At 37.0% G+C, this 24,071-nt stretch overlaps 1 protein-coding gene across 4 annotated transcripts in view; it reads right to left on the bottom strand.

Moving 5' to 3' along the window:
• Positions 1–24,071, bottom strand: part of NAA16 (N-alpha-acetyltransferase 16, NatA auxiliary subunit) — a 56,157-nt gene that overhangs the window by 5,718 nt on the left and 26,368 nt on the right. For 3 of the 4 annotated variants that reach the window (XM_015851699.2, XM_015851700.2, XM_015851702.2), the window contains 9 exons: positions 20,379–20,532; positions 18,993–19,112; positions 16,755–16,850; positions 14,124–14,230; positions 3,737–3,809; positions 3,322–3,491; positions 2,771–2,923; positions 2,225–2,353; positions 1,467–1,680 (listed from right to left, as the gene is read on the bottom strand). In XM_015851699.2, the coding sequence (XP_015707185.1) occupies positions 1,467–1,680; positions 2,225–2,353; positions 2,771–2,923; positions 3,322–3,491; positions 3,737–3,809; positions 14,124–14,230; positions 16,755–16,850; positions 18,993–19,112; positions 20,379–20,532 (1,216 nt within the window). Of the gene's footprint in view, positions 1–1,466; positions 1,681–2,216; positions 2,354–2,770; positions 2,924–3,321; positions 3,492–3,736; positions 3,810–14,123; positions 14,231–16,754; positions 16,851–18,992; positions 19,113–20,378; positions 20,533–24,071 lie in introns of all 4 variants that reach the window. The other variant, XR_004305936.1, reaches the window with a different exon arrangement.

Raw genomic sequence — 24,071 nt, 5'->3', positions numbered from 1 at the left:
CAACTGGTATAGTTTGAAGTGCAGAGGTAAAACTCCTGGTATGTGTTAAATAGCGCCATTATAGGAGACCTCATGCTGTTTGGTGGGTTCAGATTTATAAATGAAGAATACACAAAAAGCATGATTTCCTACAGGCCCATACAGAAGTGAGAAGCCTTCACCATCCCCCATTCCCACTTTAGCTGGAATTACACTAATTTCCACTTGGTCTTCTGCCATATTTCACAGATAACAGGATTTGCACAAATAATGTGGCAAGAAACAGAACAAGCTACTGAGGGACATGCATGTTTTTTATGGCGATGGCATCACAACATCTACAGGGCCCATCCTGGGGCCAGCCAACATTAAGATGGTGGAGCAAGGAGAAAAATGTTTTTACTCATTCATTCCTCCCCTGTGGACAAGTCTATTAAATTTCAATTCAGCGCACACGTGAACTACATGACTTAACAGTCTTCCTCACTTTAACTTTTATTATACACTGAATCAAAATTAAAGTCAGAGAGAAAAATGATGCAAGTTGAACCGTGCTGTGAAATGTGACTCTTTATATGTGCTTCATACATACAAATAAAGAGGGGAAGAAGAACTCATTCACCTTAATAAAAGGTAAGATCACATTAGCAACATAAAGTGGCACTTTGGGTTTAGTTCAACTTTTTTTTTTTAATTAACGTTCACGTCAAACATCCTTCCCTTTGCAAAAAGCTAAGCATTAATTTAATCCCTTTTGTCAGCTACTACAGCAGAGTTGATGGTCGCTATGATTCCACAAAAGAACAAGCGACTATTTTCTTAAGATAAAAAAAATCCTCATAAATCACTTGTCATTGAATACTCTGACATTCATGCCATGCACAACTGATTTCCAAAGATAATCTGCTTCCTCTTTAAACACTAGTTTCAAACAAATTCACAAGTGTATTATTTGTGCTAATACACGCTTGGCCATGTATTTTTTGGCCCTCAAAGTTATATGAAAAATGATAAATGTAACACAATGTTAACTAGTATTATTATAATGTAGTACTACAAAATCTATAAAGATTAAATACATGTTAAAACATTCTTACAGCAAGTCAAACTGCTTTCCCACCAAATCTATCCATTAAGTTTCATAATTCACCCGTTAATGACACTTATCTTCTGTTTAAATGGATGAATGGCTGAATTCAATTTGATTTTTCCTCTTAAGCTTCTGAAACACTACTGCTCACTCAAATACTCTAGCTGCAGCTAGGCACATTCACACACTGCTTTTACAATGATGTGGGGATGACTGGGGGGGGGAAGCTGTACTATGTTATCTATGATTTCTTTCCAGTTACCGATCAAATAATAAGCAACAGAAACGGAACAAGGCATTTATGTTACAACTCGCTGATTCTATAGCACACAACTTACATAGCTTAAAAAGCTTTTACTTTTCATACACATATGAACCTCCATTATAGTCTAGATACCTGAATTCACTTCTTGTTCTTTGCTTTCATTGGTAAGAGGATTATCATGAAGCTTCAAGTAGATTTCAATTGCTGATCGAGCAGCTTTGAAGTAGAAGGCATGTTTCCTGAGCACATCTTCTAATCTCAAAAGGTCTACATAGGCACGAAGAGTCATCTTTCTCATGCAGTATGTGTGGAAGTCAAATTGATCATCCGTTATCTCAAAAAAATGCTTCAAGGAGGGGAAAAAAAGGAAAGCAAGTCTAAGGCATTTCCCTGGCTTACTCTATTTTTTTTTTAAAATAAATTGAGATAAAATTATAACTGATACTACAGGCATTATTTAACAAGCATAGAACTATTCTTACAATACTGAACACCCAAGAAAATCTGTCAGTAGGAAGAAAGAACCCAGGAAAATCTCATTTTGTTTGCAATAACTATAATGATAATTCTCAGAGGTTGAGGCAACCTTTGAAAGCCAACTGAAATATGATTGCTCTTATTAAAAAACAATTAGAGAACAGACAGCATGAAGTTAGTGTTAAAGTAGTAGGTAAGGCATAACTTTTTATATTGAATCCTTTTCACTGTTTCACAATAGTTTTGCACATAACAGATAGCAGATACCATCCTTAGCTATTACAACACATCACTAAGGATTAACCTGTTTTAGAAATTATATTAGAAAGCTTTTATGCAAAGAAAATCATGCTGTTTACAGCTGCAAACATTTCCATTAATGGGAAGAAAATAAAGTGTTTTTACCTACTTACCCTTTCTACTTCATGACATTTTTTCAAGGCTTCGCCATATTTCCCTAGCCTCTGATAAGCTGCAGCACATTCAGTCTGGAACCACATACACTGCATCTCATTTAGGTTTTCCATAGCAGAAGTCCCTTCCTGAAATAAGTGTTATTATCACTTTTTGCCATCATAGTTTACCAGCTTTTTTCCAAATATGACTAGTTACAGCTTGTCAGTAGGAAACGACTTGCAGAACCATGTATAATGGTAAGGATTACCACATTCAAACTGGTTGCCTTGCTTTTTATAAATGGAACTGCTCTATAGAATTTCAGTCTGTAGCACTAGTTTTAACAAATGAAACGTTCAAGTCCAAATTACATCTATGCAATATAATTAAGTCATAATGAATGTAGGAGCTTAAATATTCCTGACATGCATTATCTTAAAAATGGATGCTTGAAAAAAGATAACTTCCCGATTTCAGTCAAAAATTAAGACTTACATTAGCAAAGTTAAACAAGAGCTGCCAGAAGCAAATCAAACCTCCCTTCACTACGGCAGTAAACATACCCGAGTGAATTTAGAACACATCTCTTCTGCATCCTTCACCATATTTGCTCGCAGCATGTATTTAGCACATTTAGAATTGATAAATCTGTCAGCAGTATCCAAAGATTGTGCTTCATCCATCCATTTGGCAGCCTCCTTCAGGTTACCTACATGCTGTCAGGAAGAAAGCAGTGACAGAGAAATCAAATAACTAAATTTCCAAGATAATCTTTATATTGACCTGCTCTCGAAATCTATAATTACTGCTATTTCTCTTACAGAAGTAACAAGAAGACAATATTCCTCTGTTTGTCCCCCTCACTCTCACATCATATTTATAAACTCTTTTTATGAATATCAACAATTTGCTTTAAGCTGTGACTCACTTTAGAAAATCTAAACAGAATAGATGGGTTTTCATTTTCTTACCGACAGAACAGCACACAAGAAGAAACCTGCACAAAGGTCAATACTCACAGTGCTATCCATATATTCACACCAGATTCACGGGCCCTTTTTGTTGTTTCTTTTTTAAAAGCTATATACTCCACATGCCCAAATGCACTTTTTACCTTGTATATTTTCGCTTTTAAGTAGAATAGTTCTATTAATGTTGGAGTGCTTGCAATTGCAGCATTAATGTAATCCAAGGCCAAGGAACACTGGCCAAGTTTGTCAAAGTGCTGTGCCAGGAAATAGCGAACCCAGAGCAGCGTTGTTGGGGGCTCTCTCTCTCCATTTTCTGGAATAAAATGGGAAAAAGTTACATTAACCAGAAAGACTGAACACCGCACTTGAAATATAAACACAAAAAACAAAGTGCAGCAGATTCATCAAGTATATCCTATAACGCTTTCATTTACTAAACACTCATTTACTAAATCCTCCTCTTGCAAAAATAGTTTCAGCGCATCAATAATACTTCTTAACTACCATAAAAAGTAATTATGTCATAATTAAGACAAGAATCAATAGATAGAAACTTACCACACGGACCAAAGAGGTCACATGTTCTCAAAGAGGCTTCGTAACCGGTAACAAGTTCTTGGATTGTAGAGACCTGCATATAAAAGCACCAACTTAACTTTAACTTTAGTGTGTATATACATATATACATACACACACAAACAAATGTCTGAAGTGAACCAACTGAAACAAGGTGCTTTGGAAAAGGCTGGGCTTAAATTTCCCATAATAAAGGAGATACAGGCCAGGCCGTTTTAGTTTCCTACAAATAACAGGCGCTACTAAAGACTTATTTTATTATTATGAAGGCTGCCTAGAATACTGAGCGCATCCTTCTATACATTAAGGCAAACACTTTCCGACATCATAACTTGTCAATAATATCATTCCAAAGCTAAAGACTCAAAGTTCACTCTTAGTTTTAGACTCACATTACTAAAGCTTGAAATTTACAAGTGTTAGTATCTATGTTTTTCATGACAAAGAACTATTCCAGAAGCAGATCCATGGCTAACAAGCGTCACCTAGGATTTTTAAGCATTTTATTAATCAATCAGCCTGCTTTGTCGCAACATCTGAGACGTGTCTGTCACACTTTGCAAGCAGAGAAAGCCTCTTAATGAAACAACAACAGTACTAACAAAGAAAGAATTATGACCCATGTATATATACTTAAAACACGTGAGGGACTTGAAAAATGAGATCTGACTGTAAACGTAACAGGATAATAGCTACATTAACCAATCAAGTCACACTTATAGGCTGTAATAACCTTAATCATCAATAGGTTAAAAAAAAAGACTATCCTACATTAACAATATGTAGTTACAAGAGTAAAACAGTAATCACTGCAGAGAGCACAAAATTAAGTAGGATTTGGCAAAGCACCACTTCAAGATGCATTTGGGGAAGAGAAGGAAGGGGAGGGAAATGAACCTTGTTCCAGAAGACCAAAGTTTCCAGAAGATCAAAGCAGCACAGTAGGTAAGAAATGGTGTTTGAAAGAGCAGAGGTGACAGGCTCAAGCCAATGTAAATGTCTCAAAAAAGGGTAATAAAATGTATAAAGAGATATACACATTCTAGAAAGCTCTGGGCAAATCTTGTGAGTTTCTGGTAACAAAAATCTTATAAAATACAATAAAACATTACTAGACTTCAAATAATTACAAGATTATAAATAAAACAGTAAGAAATCATCAGTACATGGACTGAGGTAAATAACTGCATTAAGCTGTTCCCTGGCCTCAGATATTTGTTTGCTAAAAGAAACCTCCTGCACTCAGAATAACTTTGAAGACCGTCTCCCCTAAAATGAACTTACATGCTGAAGTAAGCAGCTACTGCAGCAGGGTTCTATTACAGACACAACAGGGTGTTATTTCCCTGCTGCTTTACACTACAACTTCAGAGTATCCCCACACCTTAAGTATTGGTTCTTCTACTGCAAGCAGATTGAGTGTAAAACTGGAGAGAGACCACACTTACCACCAAAAAGAATATTTCTATGGCCTCCAAGGCACACGTGTAGCCAGACCCTGCTTTGGGTCAGGGCTGTGGCTGTTTCCAGGCTTACAAGAGATTTTACACCCTGCTTTGCTCCAGTGTAGAGATACCACTTCTTCTGTTGCCATTTGCAACTATTGTAGTGTTACCTTTGTCCAGTCATTAAGTGGAAACCTGTGTGATACACTGTATGATTTTCCTTCAGGCAGGGCAAAAGAGGACTACTGCACACAGGAACAATGAATTATCCAGTGATTTTAATTAGGTTAACTTTTTCTTTTCCTTCGAGCAGCTGCACACTCCAATGCAATCAGTTCTAAAATAGCAAGCAGCAGCTCTAAGAACACGCTGCTTTCCCAGAGACAAGTCCAATCTTGCCTCACTGTCAAACATACAAGCATCTAAAATTTCAGTGTCTCAAACGTACATTGCTTTTAAAACAGAATTTTGATGGATGCTACAAGTTTGAGACCCCACGACAGGGCCAGAAACTTTTACGTATAGGAAGGCTCTGTCTAGTCCATTCAAAAACTGCCACGAAGGGCTAAAAGAGGAAAAAACAGCCAACAATTCTTCAGCTTCCAGTCTCTGATCCAGCACAGCTTAAGAAATTGCTCTATTTTCCCATCTTAGCAGTTACAGCAGAAAGGTTTGCTTAAAACAACTTCACAAGAATCTCTCCTACTCTTGGACTCACCGGCCTCAAGAAGCTTAAAGGAAAAGACAGGATACTTCATTCAAATATCACCTTGCAGTAGTGCTTCAAAAGAGCCGTTTGGATGTGGTGCTCAGGGATATGATTTAGCAGAGGGCTTTTAGAGTTAGGGTACTATGGTTAGGCTGCGGTTGGACTTGATGATCTTCAAGGTCTTTTCCAACCTGGGTGATTCTATGATTCAAAATGGGGGAAAAAAGAGCCACAAGTGTGTGTGCTTCACATTCCCTAAAACACAAACATGAGCCCACTGCCTTCAAGGCACTCAAATCAGATGAGCTGCATAAAACCTTAGGTAGTAAGAAAAACAGTAGTAATATCCAGGAATCAGAATTGTCTTAGCATTAACTAAGCGTTTTTCAAATAGCAGCTTGAAAGGTCAAATGTTAACTGTGTTCTGGCACTAGTAATGCATTTCCAAGTGGAAATTCCTTTCATGTCACCAGCCGTTGTTACACACACCATTTCTGAACACCAGTGTACAGACAATTGAAGTCAACTGTAACCTCTCATGAAGAAAAGTATGTTGCTGACGGGCTTTTCTTTCCTCCTCAAACTGAGCAAGTAATCACAAGGAATAACTTCCCCCAGTATTGATAAAGCACTCTGCTTTAGCTCAGCAAAAGAGATTTCTACTGCAGAAGGACCTGTGAAAGAGAACTTCTCTTAAATCATAGGACTACTTATACAAAAAACTAATTCCAAGAAACATGGAAACTCCATCTCAATATCAGAAGTGTGCCCCAAATCTGAATCAAGTAAACTCCTTGTTTTCACCTCCAAGTGAAGTTGAATTTTCAAGGTATCTCCCATTACCAGCACTGCAAGTGGTAGCACTTGGAAAAAAACAAGTGCCCAGGTTTTGAGTAAAATGTTTCAGAGAATAATTAGGTTTGATGCTACTTTACTTTCCCCACTGCAGAAGAGGTATCTGCTAGACTTGCTAAGAATTCTGATGTCTATGAGAAAAAACAGTTGTGTCTTTCAAAGTATCTAAAAACCATTGGCAAGTTGCTTAGCTACACAGTACTCAAAGGTTGATACCACTGTAGTGCAAAACTTCAAAACAGGCCTCACAATATACAAAAGCTGGGATATCTAAAGACCGAATGGCAAACTAGCTTTACAGCAGTAGCACTAGCAAGGCGTTTTCCTTGGGCCATAGGAAAGTCACGCTGGCATTAACAGATGAATATCTGCAGCCAAATTTACAATGGGAATACTTTCATACATACTTTAATCTTCCACAAGATGGAAAGTATCCAGCGTGTACCCTGAAGCAATACTCTAAATTCTGGTGGGAAATGAAGAAACAATAGGAAGAGTACTACATCAAAACAGGTCTTTTTACAATGAGATAAAGTGTTTACAACATGCAGAAACAGTACCAGTGTACCCTGAGAAATATTTCCAAAATTAGTACCTATGAAGTTGAGGCAAAAACAGAAAGCAGCTACTCGCAAAGACTTTGGACGCCTGCTTTTTGAACAGGCCTTGTGGCTGATCTGTAGTGTACAAATAAAAGCTGAGCTAAACCACCTCCTCCTTGAGTTGGCTCCTATATCAGTCCATCTTTTAGACGGTGGTGATTATTTACACATGTATGCAAAAACCAGCCAAAGCTATGGAGCTGAAAAGCAGCATCTTCGCCTATAGGCAAGAAGTGATTGGCATGAACCGAGATGTGCTTTTCATCGAGGCAGCAAAGAATAGAGCATGCCACGCAAGTGCCAGCTGGCACACTGGCACTGTACAAAAGGTCTGAGTTCAGGCTCTTCTGGTGTACCCATACAGGAAGTAGGCAGCTACTTGAATAAGAAATTCCATTTCCAGTGGGTTACTAGCTTAAATTCATTTAAAGGAATATCCAAGACAATAGCATTTAAGTTCACAGAAGAGTCACACTGTTTGATTGTTTTAATGCTTTCTATAAAAGCAGTAAGATAATGACGCTCTACGTTTACCAGTGCAAAAAGGAAAGGTATAGGGTATGCAGATAAATGAGGACCTCCAATGACACCCAAGGCAGCTACACACTGACTACACTTCTTGCAAGCAACTTCCTTTGACTCTCTTGAAAAGTTTCTGTTCCACACCTTATTACACATGATACGATTGACAAGCTCCTTTGGATCTGAGGAACAATAACTCGTATAAGGTCAGTCTCACATTAAACAAAAACTTGAAGGTGACTACAAATACAAGAGTGAGCCGTGAATTTCAAGTGCCTCAAATCTAAGAAAATAAAAATTAAATGTAAGGATTTGTTTTAAATCATCACTCTTTGAATTCCTTTCTTAAACTGTTATGGCATCTGAGTAACAGTGCTGCTGTTAAGGTACCGTTTGGGATGGAAAAACACAGGACTCAGCCAGACTTGGAAATGAACTCGAAAATTCCATATTGCTGGGAAAATCCTATAACAACTGAGACTTTTTGATTAAAACTTCTTTTTGTTAACAAAAACAAGCATGACTAGGTTAATTAAATTGGTTCAAATTCGACTGCACATCAATCTGCTATTATCAGTATAATAAGCAGTTCAATTTGCCTCAGAAACCTCAAGGTTGCTTCAAAGATTATCAAACATCAACAGGTTTAACAATACTCCTGCTCACGAGAGTGGGAACATCCTATTCCAGCACTACCCAAAACAGTTTATTTCATCTTTCCTCCACTTTAATTTTTTCCTCATTTAACATATAATGTAACTGCAGAAATACTGTCTTCTGCTATGAACGTACCAGATATTCACCACATTCTGTGCAAGTCCACATACCAAATTTCTACTCCTAGAATTTTAACTCTCTCATCTTACTTTTCTCTATAGTTAAACTGGCAGTGAGCAGAAACATGAAAGTATTCCTTGGTTGACTTCACCTTCTTCTTAGAGTTGCTTCATCTTAAAATGTAGAGAGATTCAGAGCAGAACTAACATTTTCCACTTTCTTACTCAAACCACTAATAGTTCAGAGGCCATCTGACTACAAAAATGGTTGCAACTTGCTCTAAACTCCTTTAGCTTTTTATATCAAGGAGGGAAGTTGCTGTCTTTCTTGTAAAAGGTAAAGAAAAATCTTCACTCGAGACTGCCTGCCTTCCTGTGTAGACAGTCTTATACTTTTTTGCTTATTTATTTATTTAGAGACTGTTGTTTCTGATGTTTCTTCCAGACAGACATTATCTCATCCAGTATTTCCTCACAGTCTCCGTGATTTTAAGTTACCCAGAAAAAGGGCACATAGGCTCTAATTTTGAGTTTCAATGTAAATCAGTGCACCTGCAACACAATCAATGTAAACCTTTATGTTGACTAATTGAAGATCTTCACTCTTGGGATTTGTATCTCATGGATATAGAAGTCCATGTGTATGGAGAACCAAAGACCGTTTCTGAGTATTGCTCAAGGACAAAGAGAATGTTGTGGGGAAGGGGGGTGCTGGTATTTCAAAATCTCTTGTGAGGAGCTGTAAGGAATAAGGCTGTTCACAGTTACTAGTAATACAGACAGTTCACAGAGTGTGAAAGTAGCTACATCTCATGTGTTTGCACACACTTAAGGTTATTAGCTCCCAGCAGAACAATTCTGTCCAGAGCCACAGATACAATAGCCATGAACAGAAGCTTTGCATGAAAAACAGAACTCACAATCACTCGTGTAGGCACTCCTAAACACACATTTTTGCTTCTTGACCATGCCATCAAGAGACTACAGCTTCACCTCATCACAGCACACACTGTGTCAACTGCAAGTTTTACTCAGGCACCCATATATTATCAGCATATATAGTTTAAAATAGACAAGTATATTTGTTATTTAAACACTAAAAGCCCGACACATAAGATTCCATAGTATATAGCGGGCTTTTGAAAATAGTATTATGACTCAGGGCCACAAAGATGATCAAAGAGCTGGAGTACCTCTCCTATAAAGAAAGGCTGAGGGACTTAGGCCCCTTTAGGTTGGAGGAAAGATAGCTACAAGGAGACCTCAGTGCTGTCTTCCAGCACTTGAAAGGCACAAGCAGGAGGGGATCATACTTTTTACAGTCTCATAGTAATAGAACAAGAGTGAATGGCTTTAAACTAAAAGAGATGAGGATTTGGATAGATGTGATGAAGAAATCTTTTATTCAGAGAGTGGTGAGGTACTGGATCAGGTTGCCCAGAGAAGATGAGGAAGTGTTCAGTGCCAGGTTGGACGGGGCCCTGAGCAGCCTAATCTGGTGGGTGGCGATCCTACCCATGGCAGGGGATTGGAGTTAGATGTCTTTAAGGTCTCCTTTAACCTAAACCAGTCCATAATATGACTCTAATGACTTCACTAGAATTTTACTGGCTTCTCCTCCACTTTTCCTTCAGTACAATGAGAACAAATTCAGCATCAGTGAACAACTCCATCAACAAATTGGCTAATTGACTGATTTCTAAGAAGAACGGTAAATCTTTATACAGCTCTTAACCTAAAGGAACAGGAAGATAATCACTGACAAAACATCAAATGCACGATTATTGCACTGTCTGTTAGAATGCACACTGTTAGAAATAAAGAGGGATGCTATATATGCCATTTTGAGGGCTTCAAAATCCAGAATGATGAATGGAAGACTGTACAGAAACAATGATGAGGCTCCTTTCTATCAATAGCACCCTCAGCCTAACCAGATCACACACTTGATTAAGCAACCTACTCTTTTGGAAAGTGCCTACCCTGCAGCAGCAGTTACAGATGCTTCACTTGACATGTGGCAAACCATGCATGTACTCACATTTAACCTAACAACTAATGCAAATCTGCAGCTATTCACCTGTATTCGAAGTGAACCCATTTCTAAAAATGCAGGTTCTGTGGAAATCGCTTATTTAACTCTTCATGAATGGTCTGAGAAAGGAGAAGCAATAAATATTAGGAACTGACTGGGAGTTTTGCTGGCAAACAGATATAAAGCCATAAAGATAAAATCACAACTTGCCAATCAGTTACCTCAATGCTCCTGTCTACGTGCATTCAAAGCACATCCATCTTCATCCATGAGCTCATAACTACACTCATGACTCCAGATGCACCTCACCAGGGGACTGAGCAGGATGGCCTCCCACAATATAGTGGTGCTTCTCCTCAGTCAGCCCAAGGTGCTGTTGGCCTTCTTTATCTCAAGGGCATGCCACTGGCTTATGTTCAGTTTGCTGTCTATCTGAACCCCTGTGTCCTCTTATGCAAAGCTGCTTTCCAGGGTGAATAAGCACACTTCAGTCATCTTTACTGAAAGACAAGCATAGGAGAACTACACTATTTTGATCAAACCAAATACCTTGGAAAAGATTAACTGAGTGCAGGAATGTAAAGAAATACAATATATCCTGTACTATAAATTATGCAAAGATAATTCTATGTATAATTTCAGTTTTCCTAGAAATGTTGGAATAACAAGAACACTCTTTGCCTTTAACATCCTTTGTTCAGACATAGCTTGTTTACCTGCAGTGATGCATTAGGTAAAAGGATTTGAAACATCAGTTCAAACAAAAAGAAAAATCAATTGAGGATTTGAACAAGGCATTCATTATTCTGCTCAAGGTGTAAGTAAGACATAAGGATTACATACTTAACAGTCTCCCTGAAAAGAGAATTGAGTAGCAGAAACCAAAAAAGAAATCTATATTTCATATTGCCACACCATAAATGCAAGTACTTCTAAAGTGTGCAATCACTGTCTCAAATGCATTAAAAAGCATTTCATTCACCTCCACAGGCTGTCAAACAGATGTTCAGTGAGAAGCCAGAAACTTCATGCAAAAACATTGACACTGTTATTAGTTAGTCTGAAATTGGATTATGTCTCCAATTTCCACCAAAGCAAAGAACTCGAAGGTAAATCCCCAACATATTCTGTCACAGTTGCTCCAAAAACAGAACAAAATCCCATACTATAGTAGAACAACACAAGATACAATCTCAAGAAGCTGAGAAAGTTGTAATTGGAGTTAGCTTTGACTGTTTCGCCCAACCACACTTATGTTACTATTACCTACCACTCTCTGAAATCACCTACAAGTTGCCCAGGATTTATGTACTAAAATGTGGTAGCTGCTCTTTGGATCTCTTACAAGTCTAGGTACAAAAAAATGCTGTTTCTAGATCTCAGTATGCAAATTAAAGCATCTTCTTGATTTACAATACCTGAAGCATGATCCTAAGATGCACCTAGTGAACATACTTAACCTACTGAAATATTCTTTTTCATATTGACTAATGCAGTAAAGATTCCAGTGTCACAACAAGCAGGTTTCAAAGCCATGGAGTTGGATACAAAAAATCCAAGGCAACAACTTCACCCCCCCGAGATAGAAAACAAATATATGTATCTCAGCATAACACATGTTTTGCATATTACTATACCAAATCTGAGAAACAATTGGTACAATGGCTACAGATACAGGCACACAATCAACAGCAACCTGAACTGCCTCCGATGCTTCCTGGTCAGATGAGTTCTAAGTAGTAACGTGGATGTCTCAGCTGGGCTTCGATGTACAAAGACATGATGGCCTTGTCAATTTGAAGTCTGGGCTGCTGTGATCCCTGTTTTGATTCAACACCTCTGACACACTATTTGTGTATTCACCTGTAGCATTTACTGTCCTTCATTAAGAGCAGATTAACCCTGAAGCAACTCAGTGAGCCATGTACTAACACAAAGAAAAGGAAAATTGCATGACAAAAGAAGCAGTCAAGCAATCAGCTGTAAAATGATATTCTATTACATAGACAAGGTGGGTAACAATTATGAAGGTGTGCAAGGTACAGTTATTGACTTAAGAAAGAAAACATGGCTTGACTGAATTTCTTCCATTTTCAATATCATACAATATTATTACTGTAAATTATAAGGTGACTAGTAGGTAAAGTCAAAAAGCATCTACTGCATACTGGCTTGTTTAGCTTAGAGAAGGGAGACCTCACTGCGGCCTTCCAATATTTGAAGGGAGTATACAAACAGGAGGGGGTGCGATGGTTTACAAGAATGGACAGTGATAGGACAAAGGGAAATGGTTTTAAACTAAGTAAGACAGGGGAGGTTTATGTTAGATATTGGATAAAGTTTTCCCACTTAGAAGGTGGTATTCAAGGCCAGGCTGGATGTGGCTCTGGGCAGCTTGGTCTGGTGGTTGGTGTCCCTGCCCACAGCAGGGGGGCTGAAACTACATGATCATTGAGGTCCTTTTCAACCCAGGTCATTCTATGATTGTGTCAACCAATTCTCAGAACATGAACATAGTGTTTGGGGAACTTGTAAGTTAAAAACTACTCCAATACTCTTGGACTTGGTTACTCACTTTTTGAGCACTTACCTTTAAGTCTCCAGTTACTCAAAGAATCTTTGATCAAATCAGTACTAAAATACTAAAACACCACTAATTGATCATCAAACATGATAAAAGAAAGTTGAACTTTAACTCCATAGGCAGCCGCCCAAAAAGTGGGAATTTCTCCTCTTTTTTGATATTCCATAACTGCCACAAATACAGCAATTAGGTAAATTAATACAGCAATTTTGCTGCACATTTTATTAACTGTAATTTGAAGCATTTACTGCGTCTTTGGAAAGCTTGGAACAAATAACTCAGTCTGAAATAATAGTTCCGGTATGATGTAATTTTTCCAAATCCTGGAGAATTTAAATGTGTAAAAATTGAACACTAAGATCATCCAGAGAGTGAAATGGGAAATAAGCCTTTGTGGTAAATTGTAACAGTAATGTATTGATGCAACTAAGAAAGACAGAGAATATTAGCCATCTGTATGACATTTTGAAATCAATACTTCTGGTGACATCATAAACCATAAGCTGAATGAATCCTAACACACTTGCACTCAGATTACACACATTTACTGCTTATCTTTGACCTCCAAAAAATAAAAAATGAATAAAGATCAATGCATCCTGCAACCAGGCTTCAAGTACGTTGAAATCAACTCTCCACAGAAGTAAAATAACAATCTTGTCACAGTTTAAGCATCACCAAATGATGACTTGCACATGACAAAACAGCACATTAGGGAGAATAACGTTCAACAGTTGTTGTTTGTTAAGTAATAGTGAAATCTAAAAATTAACATTTAGATAACCGTTTAGAAATTCAATACAGAAGACTTCATTAAAACGAAGTAAGTACTAAATTTTACCTTTTCTGGATTGTAATATAAAGATTTCAAAGTGGTAAACAAGGGTGGGCAGCCTTTACTGAAGTTAACCCTCAGGAACTTATCCATTAGTTCTCTAAATTTTTCACCTAGAAACAAAAGTGTATTTGGTTATATGTCAGTGATTGCAAGTGTTATATAAACTTAAGTTTAAGTAGTATTTGGTATACAGATTCTGGATGATAGAGTAACTGAAAAACTGCATTTAAGGGTTTTCATCTTTTATTTAAGAATAAGATGCAAATATGCTCAGAATTAATTAAAATAAAAAAGACCAGAAAGTAAAATGCTTAACTTGCTAGCATTTAGGAGACCGATGACTGGAAGACATGGTAACTGTCTCCAGATCTGTAACAGCTATTAAAAAGGGAAGGGATTAACAACTGTCTATGTAGCGCATAACAAGGGTATTCAAATAAATATTGGGAAAAAATATAGTGGCAAGAGTAACTAAGCACTGGAATTAATTACCTCAGAGACCTTATAAAAGCTTCATCACTAAGCTTTTACAATTAAATTACATAAACGTGAGTTCACAATAGCACAAAAAGATTATACTGCATTGAGGAAGAAGGATGGAATAAAAAAAAAGTGAGTCCTCTCCCTCTTTTCCAGTCTTTTTTTTTTAGTAGGACTGGACTTTAAATCTAATGATTGTTTCTGGAATTAGAAACAGGAGACTTATTCAGAAGCACTGTATCCAATGCACTTAGTAAAGCTAATGAACATTTCAGTACATTTTGAGGCTTAAAAAGTCATAGTGCGTGTGGTTTCATGTTCCTGAGAAATGCTGTTTGTGAAACAAAGCTAGACTTCAAAGAGAAGGTATCCAATTAAAAAAATACAGCTGCTCTTCATGTTTGTATCCCTATGAAGAACAGTGATTGTTTCCAATGGTTTCAATTTATTGCTTTCGTTTCACTTTACTTTGAATAGAGACCAGGCTGTTATACTGATTACTGGTGTGGACTTCTCAATCTTTAAACATAATACTAAGCTAAGCACACAAGACTGTTGATTGAAATAAGCCTCAATTTATTAAGAACGCATCAACAAAACGTGATTAACACATTGCTGTGAATATCCAGAAAAAGAAGATATAACTGCTCTGCATGTAACATTTCTAATGTACTTCTACCAATTCTAAACTGTCCTCAACTTGTTATTGGCAATGTTACTAATACAAACTCATAAAAGGAGTTCCTTCTTTAGTAAAACAAACTGCTAAATATAGGAAATTCTACCTGTGGATGAGGGATGCATAACTGGACTATAATGTAAGTATTATAATGTGTGTATATATATATATATATATATATATATATATATATATATATATATAGGTAAGGTCAGAGAACACCAGCTGTAAAACTACACTGTCCAATGAGAGAATAACCCAGAACAAAACATACAGTGAAGAAGTCAACACAAACAAGGCACACTACTAATAAAAATATGGAAAATCACTTTGAAAGGTACTGATTTGTTGGCTGTGTATTGGTGTAAACAACTGCATAACAAAGGAAAAACCTCTATTGTGTGGCTTTTTAATAAAATCTAGCTAACCTGCCACGACATTTTGCATTTGTACCTTCATAAAACGTAAGGTATCTGGGATTAACTAAGGCACAAGTGTTAACTTCAGGGCTGTACCTCTTATGAAGTGGTCACAGTCTCGTGCTTTTACACAGGAAGGGTGTGTGCACATTTAGCCTCCTAAGCAGACAAGTGTACTAGTTCTGTTTGACAATATTTAGAAGTACAGTGTATGCAATGATCAGAAAATGAATGAAACCAGAAGCAACTCTTATTTTACTTCCTTCTCTCTCATAAGAGTAGAGTTGTTTTTTGTGTTGCTGTGTTTTTTGGTTTTCTTCTTTAAAGTGTATTCCTTGCAGAGCGGAGGGTATTTGTCAGCTTTATTTCAGTACGACTTGTAAAAAGGATGAAAAGAACTTAGTTCTAAAACTAAAAATATAACAACCTGTCATGAAACACTGCACATCTGCTTTTTGTTTCTGTTCTTAAATTACCAGCAACAAGTTGATGAATTCTGGATAAAAATGGCTCCAAATAAAAATGCTGTCAGATTCACAAAAGAGACTTGGTGTTTTCTAGCATACAAGCAGTATTAAAATCATTATGAAATTCATGCTTCTTGATTACAATATGCATCTTTTAGAACTGCTGCCTGTAGTTATAAATTAGAAGGTAGGTCAGCCCAAGTCTGTGTATGTGTACAGAGACCCATAGCCCTGCCTCCAAGTACAGCAAACTCCTGCCTTTTAACTGATGCTCTGTAAGTCAATGATGTAGAAAAGCTACACATAATAATTCACAAAACCCCGGGCACCATTCTGCACTGTAATTTGATCAATGCAAATAGCATTACATAGTTGGTACCACCATATTAAGAGTGCTCGACCTTTTTTCTATCAAATCCTAAAACATTACAAATACTTTTGTCTATTCCAAAAACAAAAAAAGCATTTGTCTAATTTGTGTACATGCAAAAGTAGCTATTAAATGCACATCTAACAGCCTAACAAAAAGTAAGAGGAAAAAAAGCAAAAAAAAGAAAATATATTATGGAACAGATATGCAACTTGTTACCTGAAACAAAGTTTAAAGGTAATCTTCTAGGTGAAACTGCTCTGGGATGCCTTTTACTAACTTCTTCATAAATCTGAAGCCTCTCTTCTAAAGTGCCTATTATCAGTAAATACAATAGATGTAAGTAACAGAGATCAAAGTCTATTCTTCCAAAGGTTTAAAACGTTGAGAATTGTTAAGATTCAAGATATATATTTTTGGACTTCGAATCATTTTAAACATCTTTTATTTCCAATTAATCAAAACCACTGTGAAACAGTGCACTGAAATAGCTAAGACAGAAGTATCAGCATAATCATTGTAAGGGTAAACTGCAAAAAAAATACCACAAAAAAACCAATTACCACTCAAGTTCAATCAAACAGTAATATTTGTTTTCTTTCAATTGTACACTGTGCAGACCCATTCATACAGTATTTTGACAACGATGCTTCAAAAACCTGTCTTTCACTACGCATTTCTTTCAGACATATTTGAAGCATTCAGGAAAACACACTGCGTATGCTATTTGTCTATCTACTATAAGAACTATACAAGCACGTCCTTATCATAAAGTCCTTTGGTGGCAGCAAAATTAAAGCACAACACTGCCAGCACAGACACTGGGCATAAGAAGTGTCAATACCTTAACATTTAAAGTAGCTTTATTTTTCTTTAGATTTTCTTCCCACTCCTCCCCTTTCCCCCATAATATGCTTTGGAGCTCCAATGTGGTTAGAACTTAAAATTAATCTGGTTTTTGAAATGCCATTTTCATATAACTAGAATCAGTTTTGCTTAAACGTTTTCAAATTCATCAAGCAATTTAAATGAAAATGAATGTTTTTTTCGCATTAAGACTATGGCACAACATATATTTAATGAATATTTCCAGTTTCTTTTCTAAGAAAAGCAATTTATGTTGTCTCTGAGCTCTGATATTGGGGAAGGGGGGGAAAAAAATATGTAACCCAGCGGCTCCAAGAGATGTGCAGTTCTAACAGTAATGCTAAAGTAATGTTTGAATTGGAACTAAAGCATATAAAAAGCCTAATTGAAGTCACAAGTTGGAGCTCCAGAACTTACCATGGGGGAGGAAATAGTCCTAAGACCACCTAAAAAAATAAAGTAGCATTATTAGTTTTATAAATTAGTAAAGTTTTAATCTATAATGAATTTTAATATGTCGAATAATCTACTGTATTGGTTACTTGTTAAAAACTATTCAATTATATCAACATACTATATCAAGCAGAATAATCAATTTTGGATAATTTATTTGGAGTTATTAATAATCACCATCTTCACTTCTACAGATACACTAGGAGAAACATCCAAAGGGCAATGGTAGTCTGTATATAAATGCAACAAATATAATCATCTTTAATTCCCAATCACAAGCTGTATTTACAGACATTATTAAAACCTGAACCATAAAACTTCCTGGAAGCTGGTTGAGAAACATAATGCAGATCTCACATCTACAAACAATATGCTTGTGGGCTTATGATTTATGATGTCATCAGAATTGTTCCAATAAAACTTCCGTTTATTAATCAACAGTTAAATACAAGATCGTATTCTAGTGTAAAAGTAGACACTTGGCAAAGTTACTACTGCAAAACACTTATTGTAGTAAACATGATTGCAATATTGTGGGATTTTTTATTTTTTTTTAAATCCAATTTAGGTATTTTCTTGACAAGACAGACCAGCAGTAACATGAAATAGCCCTGAGAGTGAAAAACCATAAACCAAAAGGCTCCATCACATTTATCACCTCTTTTCCCAAGGAACAGTCAGCTTCTAATGAAAGCTTCTTTTTTAGGAGGATATCTGGATTAGATGTTTACTAAATATTTCTCTACATGTGAAAGTGGCACCACCCAAACAAGTTTCAGAATGATGGTTTTACTTCCTGGAGTATAAATAACACCGTGACAATCAGGTTGATAGGAACAAATTGCAATTTGGTTTCCAAGCTCATGCGTGACAAGGAAAGGTCCTTCAAATAAGCACATTAAACCAATGCCAGCTTTAAATCCAAGAAGAAAAAAAAGACTTGCTGTTGCTGATTTCATGCATACAAGTGTTTATCCATTTTTTAAACGTTCAATGAAAAACAACCATAGGTTAAATAGTAAATGATTTTCTGCTGAGTCAAGCTTTTTGAACTCAATTTGCAATATACGAAGCAGAAGGTTTTAAGTACGTCCAGGACTGTAGGTATTTCCAATGTACCAGTACATTTTAACTTACTAGGTTGCAGGGACTTTTCCAGGCCTTCGTAATAATACCAGTTTTCTGCATTGCGCTCAATTAACTCTTTGTATACTTCACCAGCCTCTTTTAGTCTTCCCAACTTCAACAGCATTTCTCCTAAAAACAAAGCAGTAAAGAGTTATGAATTATGTGCCACAGTGTGGCAGTGAAATTTACAAAACTAAGTGAAAAAATTGGGACTTATCATATGCAGATACTGAAAAAGAAGTTGTATTTTTTACAGAGGCATTTATGGAAATGACAAGTGCTACATGAAGTCATCATACCCATAAGTAAACGCAATTCGGAGCACTAAGCACTGATGGAAAACAAGATTTGCATGTATTTATCTACGTGCTTAAACTAGTTATTGGAATTGTTGCAAGGAAACAAATAAACTTCCTTCCAGAACAGTATAACATCACGCTCAGTATTATAAATATGGGGAAAGTTTGTTTGGGCAGATGATCATTGCTTGAAGACTAGCTGAGAATCAGCCTGCTTCTGGAATCACAGAATCTTCAAGGTTGGAAAAGACCTAGAAGATCATCTAGTCCAACCATTACCAATACTTCCAGGCTAAATCATATTCCTCAACACAACATTCAAACGTTTCTTGAACACTCCCACGGTCGGTGACTCCACCACCTCCCTGGGCAGTGCATTCCAATGCCTGACTACTCTTTCCGAAGAAAAGTAATACTTCCTAATGTCCAGGAAGCGCTGTGTAATTGCCTATGCACTTTCCTTTTGTTAGTTCTTCTTCCTCTTTCCTTCATTTAACTTGATCTAACCCATAAGTTTTCTCCACTTCTCTCTCCTGTCTGATGAAGGGGACTGCAAGGCATGGGAATGGGCAAGCAGCCAAAGAATACATGCTATTACACTACATAATTATGCATATTCAGAACCCAGTACTTCAAACCCAGAGAACAACTGTGGGTTGGTTTTAATTAAAAAAAGTCAACTTCGGTATTCAATGAAGGCCGGGAATACAAAATAAATGCATTGGAAAGCTCATGAAGGAAACATTTTGTTATTTCAGTTGTAAAAAAAAAAGAAAATCAGTATTTGTACTACAAACAGAATACTCTACATTACAGTAAAACTGGATTATAATAGCTTTGATTAAAGAAAGCTACTTATGCAAACACTAATACCACCACCTTCAAGATCTCCTTTGTTCCACTGTCAACCCAAATTAAGCTACCTGTATCCACTATAGGGCATTCTACCGAGCACAGAATTGTAGATTCTATATTAAGTTTCCCAATATTAGTTCAAAATTACTTAAATATTTCACATTTATTCTTTTAACACATTAACATATCTGAAAGCTGGTAGCAAAAGTTTAGAACAAAACTGGTTGAGAGAAGAACTTACCTTTGATTTCTTCTACTATTAGTTTATCACATATTTGCTTTTCATATGTCTCTATGTGTTCCAGAGACTCCTGAAAGAGATCTGCCTCTCTCATCACTTGATTTTGATATAAAATCAGTTCACTGTATTCATAATCTATTTTATTTGGAGGAATCTAGGAGAAAAAAACCAATTGATTAGTTACCACATGCCATCTGTCTGTATCTCAACTAGATGCAATATGACAGAATACAAGATCCAAGCAATGTATCAAGTCTATATACTCTCCCCCGAGCATTCCAAAATGTGAAACTCCCAATATTCACAAACAAATTCAACTCACTGAGTATATCAAATCAGAAACTGAAGAACAGTTTCAGAAATTGCTGTACATTACCTTTCTCTACCACTGTGGTCAGGTCAATAAGAACAGAATCCTTGCTTTCCCTCAGAGAACGATCTCAGTAACTCGTTCCTTCTGAAGGACTTGTGTACCCCACAAGTAGTTTGACCTAATTTCTGCAGCAGGTTGCTGGGATTTCACAATACTGCATTTCAATATACACCATATACTCTGTTTATTCCTCAGCAAACAAGACTTGTAAGTCACATTGGTCACCAGATGGTTTACTGTTACTGATCCCTGAGTAGAACTTTTCTACCACCTTCGTTGAAAAAACAAGGAATTCACTAAACAACAAACAAAAGACATTTAACTGGTTGGAATTAACACTCATATTACAAGAATATTGTCCTCAACTATTCCTTTCAGCTCTTCTAAGTACTGTCCAACTTTGAGATGTAACATTACTGCTTACATACTGCTCAAAGAAGCGGTTCGGAGGAAGATTTGTATTACGGTACATTTTTAAGAAGGAAGATTTAATTTTGGAAAGGAATATTCTGAAGGACAGAATAAGTAAATACAGTGTTGTAAAGAAGTTCATATCTGACAACGAACATCAGGTTTGGGCTGAAAGAATCAGCATTCTTATATTTACACTGTTGACATATAGCAAAAGATGGCTAATGGAACAAAGAAGATCAGGCCTTGCACTCACTAGAGTCAGTAGCTAGCAAGAATCCTATTCTTTTCTTATATTTCTTCTATCTGCATCTCCATTTCTAGTCATTTTTAACCCCATTAAACATCAGCAGTCACCAACAAAACCAGTGTTATCTGGAAAACATTATCCATTTCCCAAAACAGCCACACGCAACATTCATGCAGGCTTTCCTGGTCATCATAACTGCAATACCACAGAACTGACACTACAGAGCATCTGTTCTTTTTCCTTCACTTCCTTTACAAAAATATTGCCTCTCCAATTCAATACACTCATGGTTAAGTTTCTCAGGTAGCATAGCTACTTGGCACATTATCAATCATATCTTAATGGCCTTTAAAATAAAAAGAGATGACCCCAACAACCTTAAAATAAATATAGGGTAGATTTAGACAAGATATTAGGAAGAATTGCTTGACTGTGAGGGTGAGACACTGGAACAGGTTGCCCAGAGAGGCTGTGGATGCCCCTCCCTGGAAGCATTCAAGGCCAAACTGGATGGGGCTGTGAGCAACCTGGTCTAGAGGGAGGTGTCTCTTCCTACAGCAGGGGGTTGGAACTACACGATCTTAAAGGTTCCTTCCAATCGAAACCATTCTATGTCATCAAAGATGAGAAGCAGGTATCAATTAAACTTCCTTTTACTGTCCTGGCTTGGTAGGACTAACAGAAAAGAAACTGTGAAATGCCAAAGAATCAGTGACCTCCTTCCTTCTTCAATATAGGACAAACCTACTGGAAATTTATTGTGCTTTTTGTCTTTCAGATCGATATTCAGACAGACTTTCAGAAAGGTTTCTTTTTAGAGAAAAGTTTGAAATCTTATCAGGTTAATGACTGCTTAAACATGCTATTCATCAGCAGACAAGCAGCTCAAGACCTCAGTGCTTAATCTGGACAACAGACTGTCCTAATTGCTTCTATGCAAAGTTCCTCCTCATACACACTCCATTGCTATAGCTGCACAACACATCTTTACTCCTCCCTCCACCCAGAAAAGTTACGAGCCTTGTTGTATATGAGTTGCCTAACTTTCTTTTGAGCTCAATTCTGCTCTTTCAGGAGGAAAGTTCTTCCTCTCCTCAACTGCAACAACAAAAATCAATTCTACATCTACCGCCTCCCTACCACAAATGTCACTGAACGAACGTGACAAAATGCAGCCAAAACACACCTAGGACCAGACCCCTGTAACTCCAGAGGTTTTCTGTCTGTATCTATAATTGTGGGCCTGACGCAGAAATTAGGAATAAAATTAAAATTAAGAATATAAATTCTGCTCTGGAATAAAAAAAAATGGGACATACAACAGTAAAACAAATTGCGTAACTGTTTTACACCTCGGTTCCCAAAGTTCCAATTCCAAAGTGACTCTTAAATCATTCATTTAATTTGTATGGCAAAGGCTCTTGTATTTCCTGTAGTGATTTCTGCCCTCAACCTCATAACCTGCTTTTGGCTGAAATATTGTGCATCTGGCTAATTTACAACTTCCAGATGGCAAGCAGTGTTGATGATCTAGATCTTAAAAGACTAACAGACAGAAAATTCACCACTCTTAATGTTAACTTAACCATTAGAATAAAACTGTCAGTGATAAATAGTGATCTATTGTTTTAATTTGTTGTTCAGCCTCCAGCCACTGCTTGTCCACACGTTTCTCCTTTCTAAGTAACCTCCCTGGTTATCATTCTGCCCTAAAATCCTCCAAAAATCAGTACCTAAACTGTACCAGAATCACCAGGAAACCAATGGAGTCTCCACCTTTCACTAAGCAGCACTCTAGCGCTCTAATCTTTCCATACAGCTTTTCATTTCCTAATATTTCCAAGAAGAGTGTCATTAGAAAGCCATGAAATGAGGGTCTTCCCTGCTTTTCACCCAAAAGCACGCACTGAGGGACAGTTTGACAATAAGCTATGCCAACCCAACCACAGCTTCGATCAACAGAGGCAGCCCACTTCCCTATATTATCTCCCTTCTTTTTCTCCTCTCACCTCATACTTCAGCCAATGAGTCCTTCAAGAAAGCAATTACATTTCTGTCTTTCCACTTCCTGAGCCACATGAGCCAAGCAGTGCCAGCACACTGGATGTCAGACTGTTGGCTGTGGCAGTTAATTAGCTCTGTTATTCTGTAATACTGCATCTTAACACACTTAGTACTCATCTACAATCAGTAAAACGTCTGCTCCATCGTTTTCTTAGTTTTAGTGCTTGATTTCAGCTGAACTTTAAGTAACCAACTTAAACATCCAGAGACTGCACCAACAGCACACATGGGAAATACAGAAGAGCAAATCTGCAGCAAAATTGAGCTGTGATTTTGCTAAGGCTCTCCTGAGTCAGTGTAAAGAACTGAAACTATTCTCTCTTCTAGCAGCTGGACTGTATGTGGGCTCGCACTTCTCAGAAAGCTCCTACAGCAAAGCACAAGGCACAAAACTTTCTCAGTTTGCGAGACACATGGAAACTAATGTGGTCATCTTTTCCTTAATGTTTTGGAGGAGAAAACAGAATACATCATAGAAGCGTATCTAGCAGTCTCAAAAAAGAAATGCTTGACATGACTGATCCTCTATAAACTCACACTGTCCAGCACTTATGGTATATTTCTGTCTCCTAATGCTTAAATATCTTTTCTGTTG

This window comes from Coturnix japonica, chromosome 1 (assembly GCF_001577835.2).
Source record: "Coturnix japonica isolate 7356 chromosome 1, Coturnix japonica 2.1, whole genome shotgun sequence".
Taxonomy (NCBI): Eukaryota; Metazoa; Chordata; class Aves; order Galliformes; family Phasianidae; genus Coturnix; species Coturnix japonica.
Note: the sequence above shows the minus strand (reverse complement) of the source record. Positions and strands in the feature narration are given on the sequence as shown.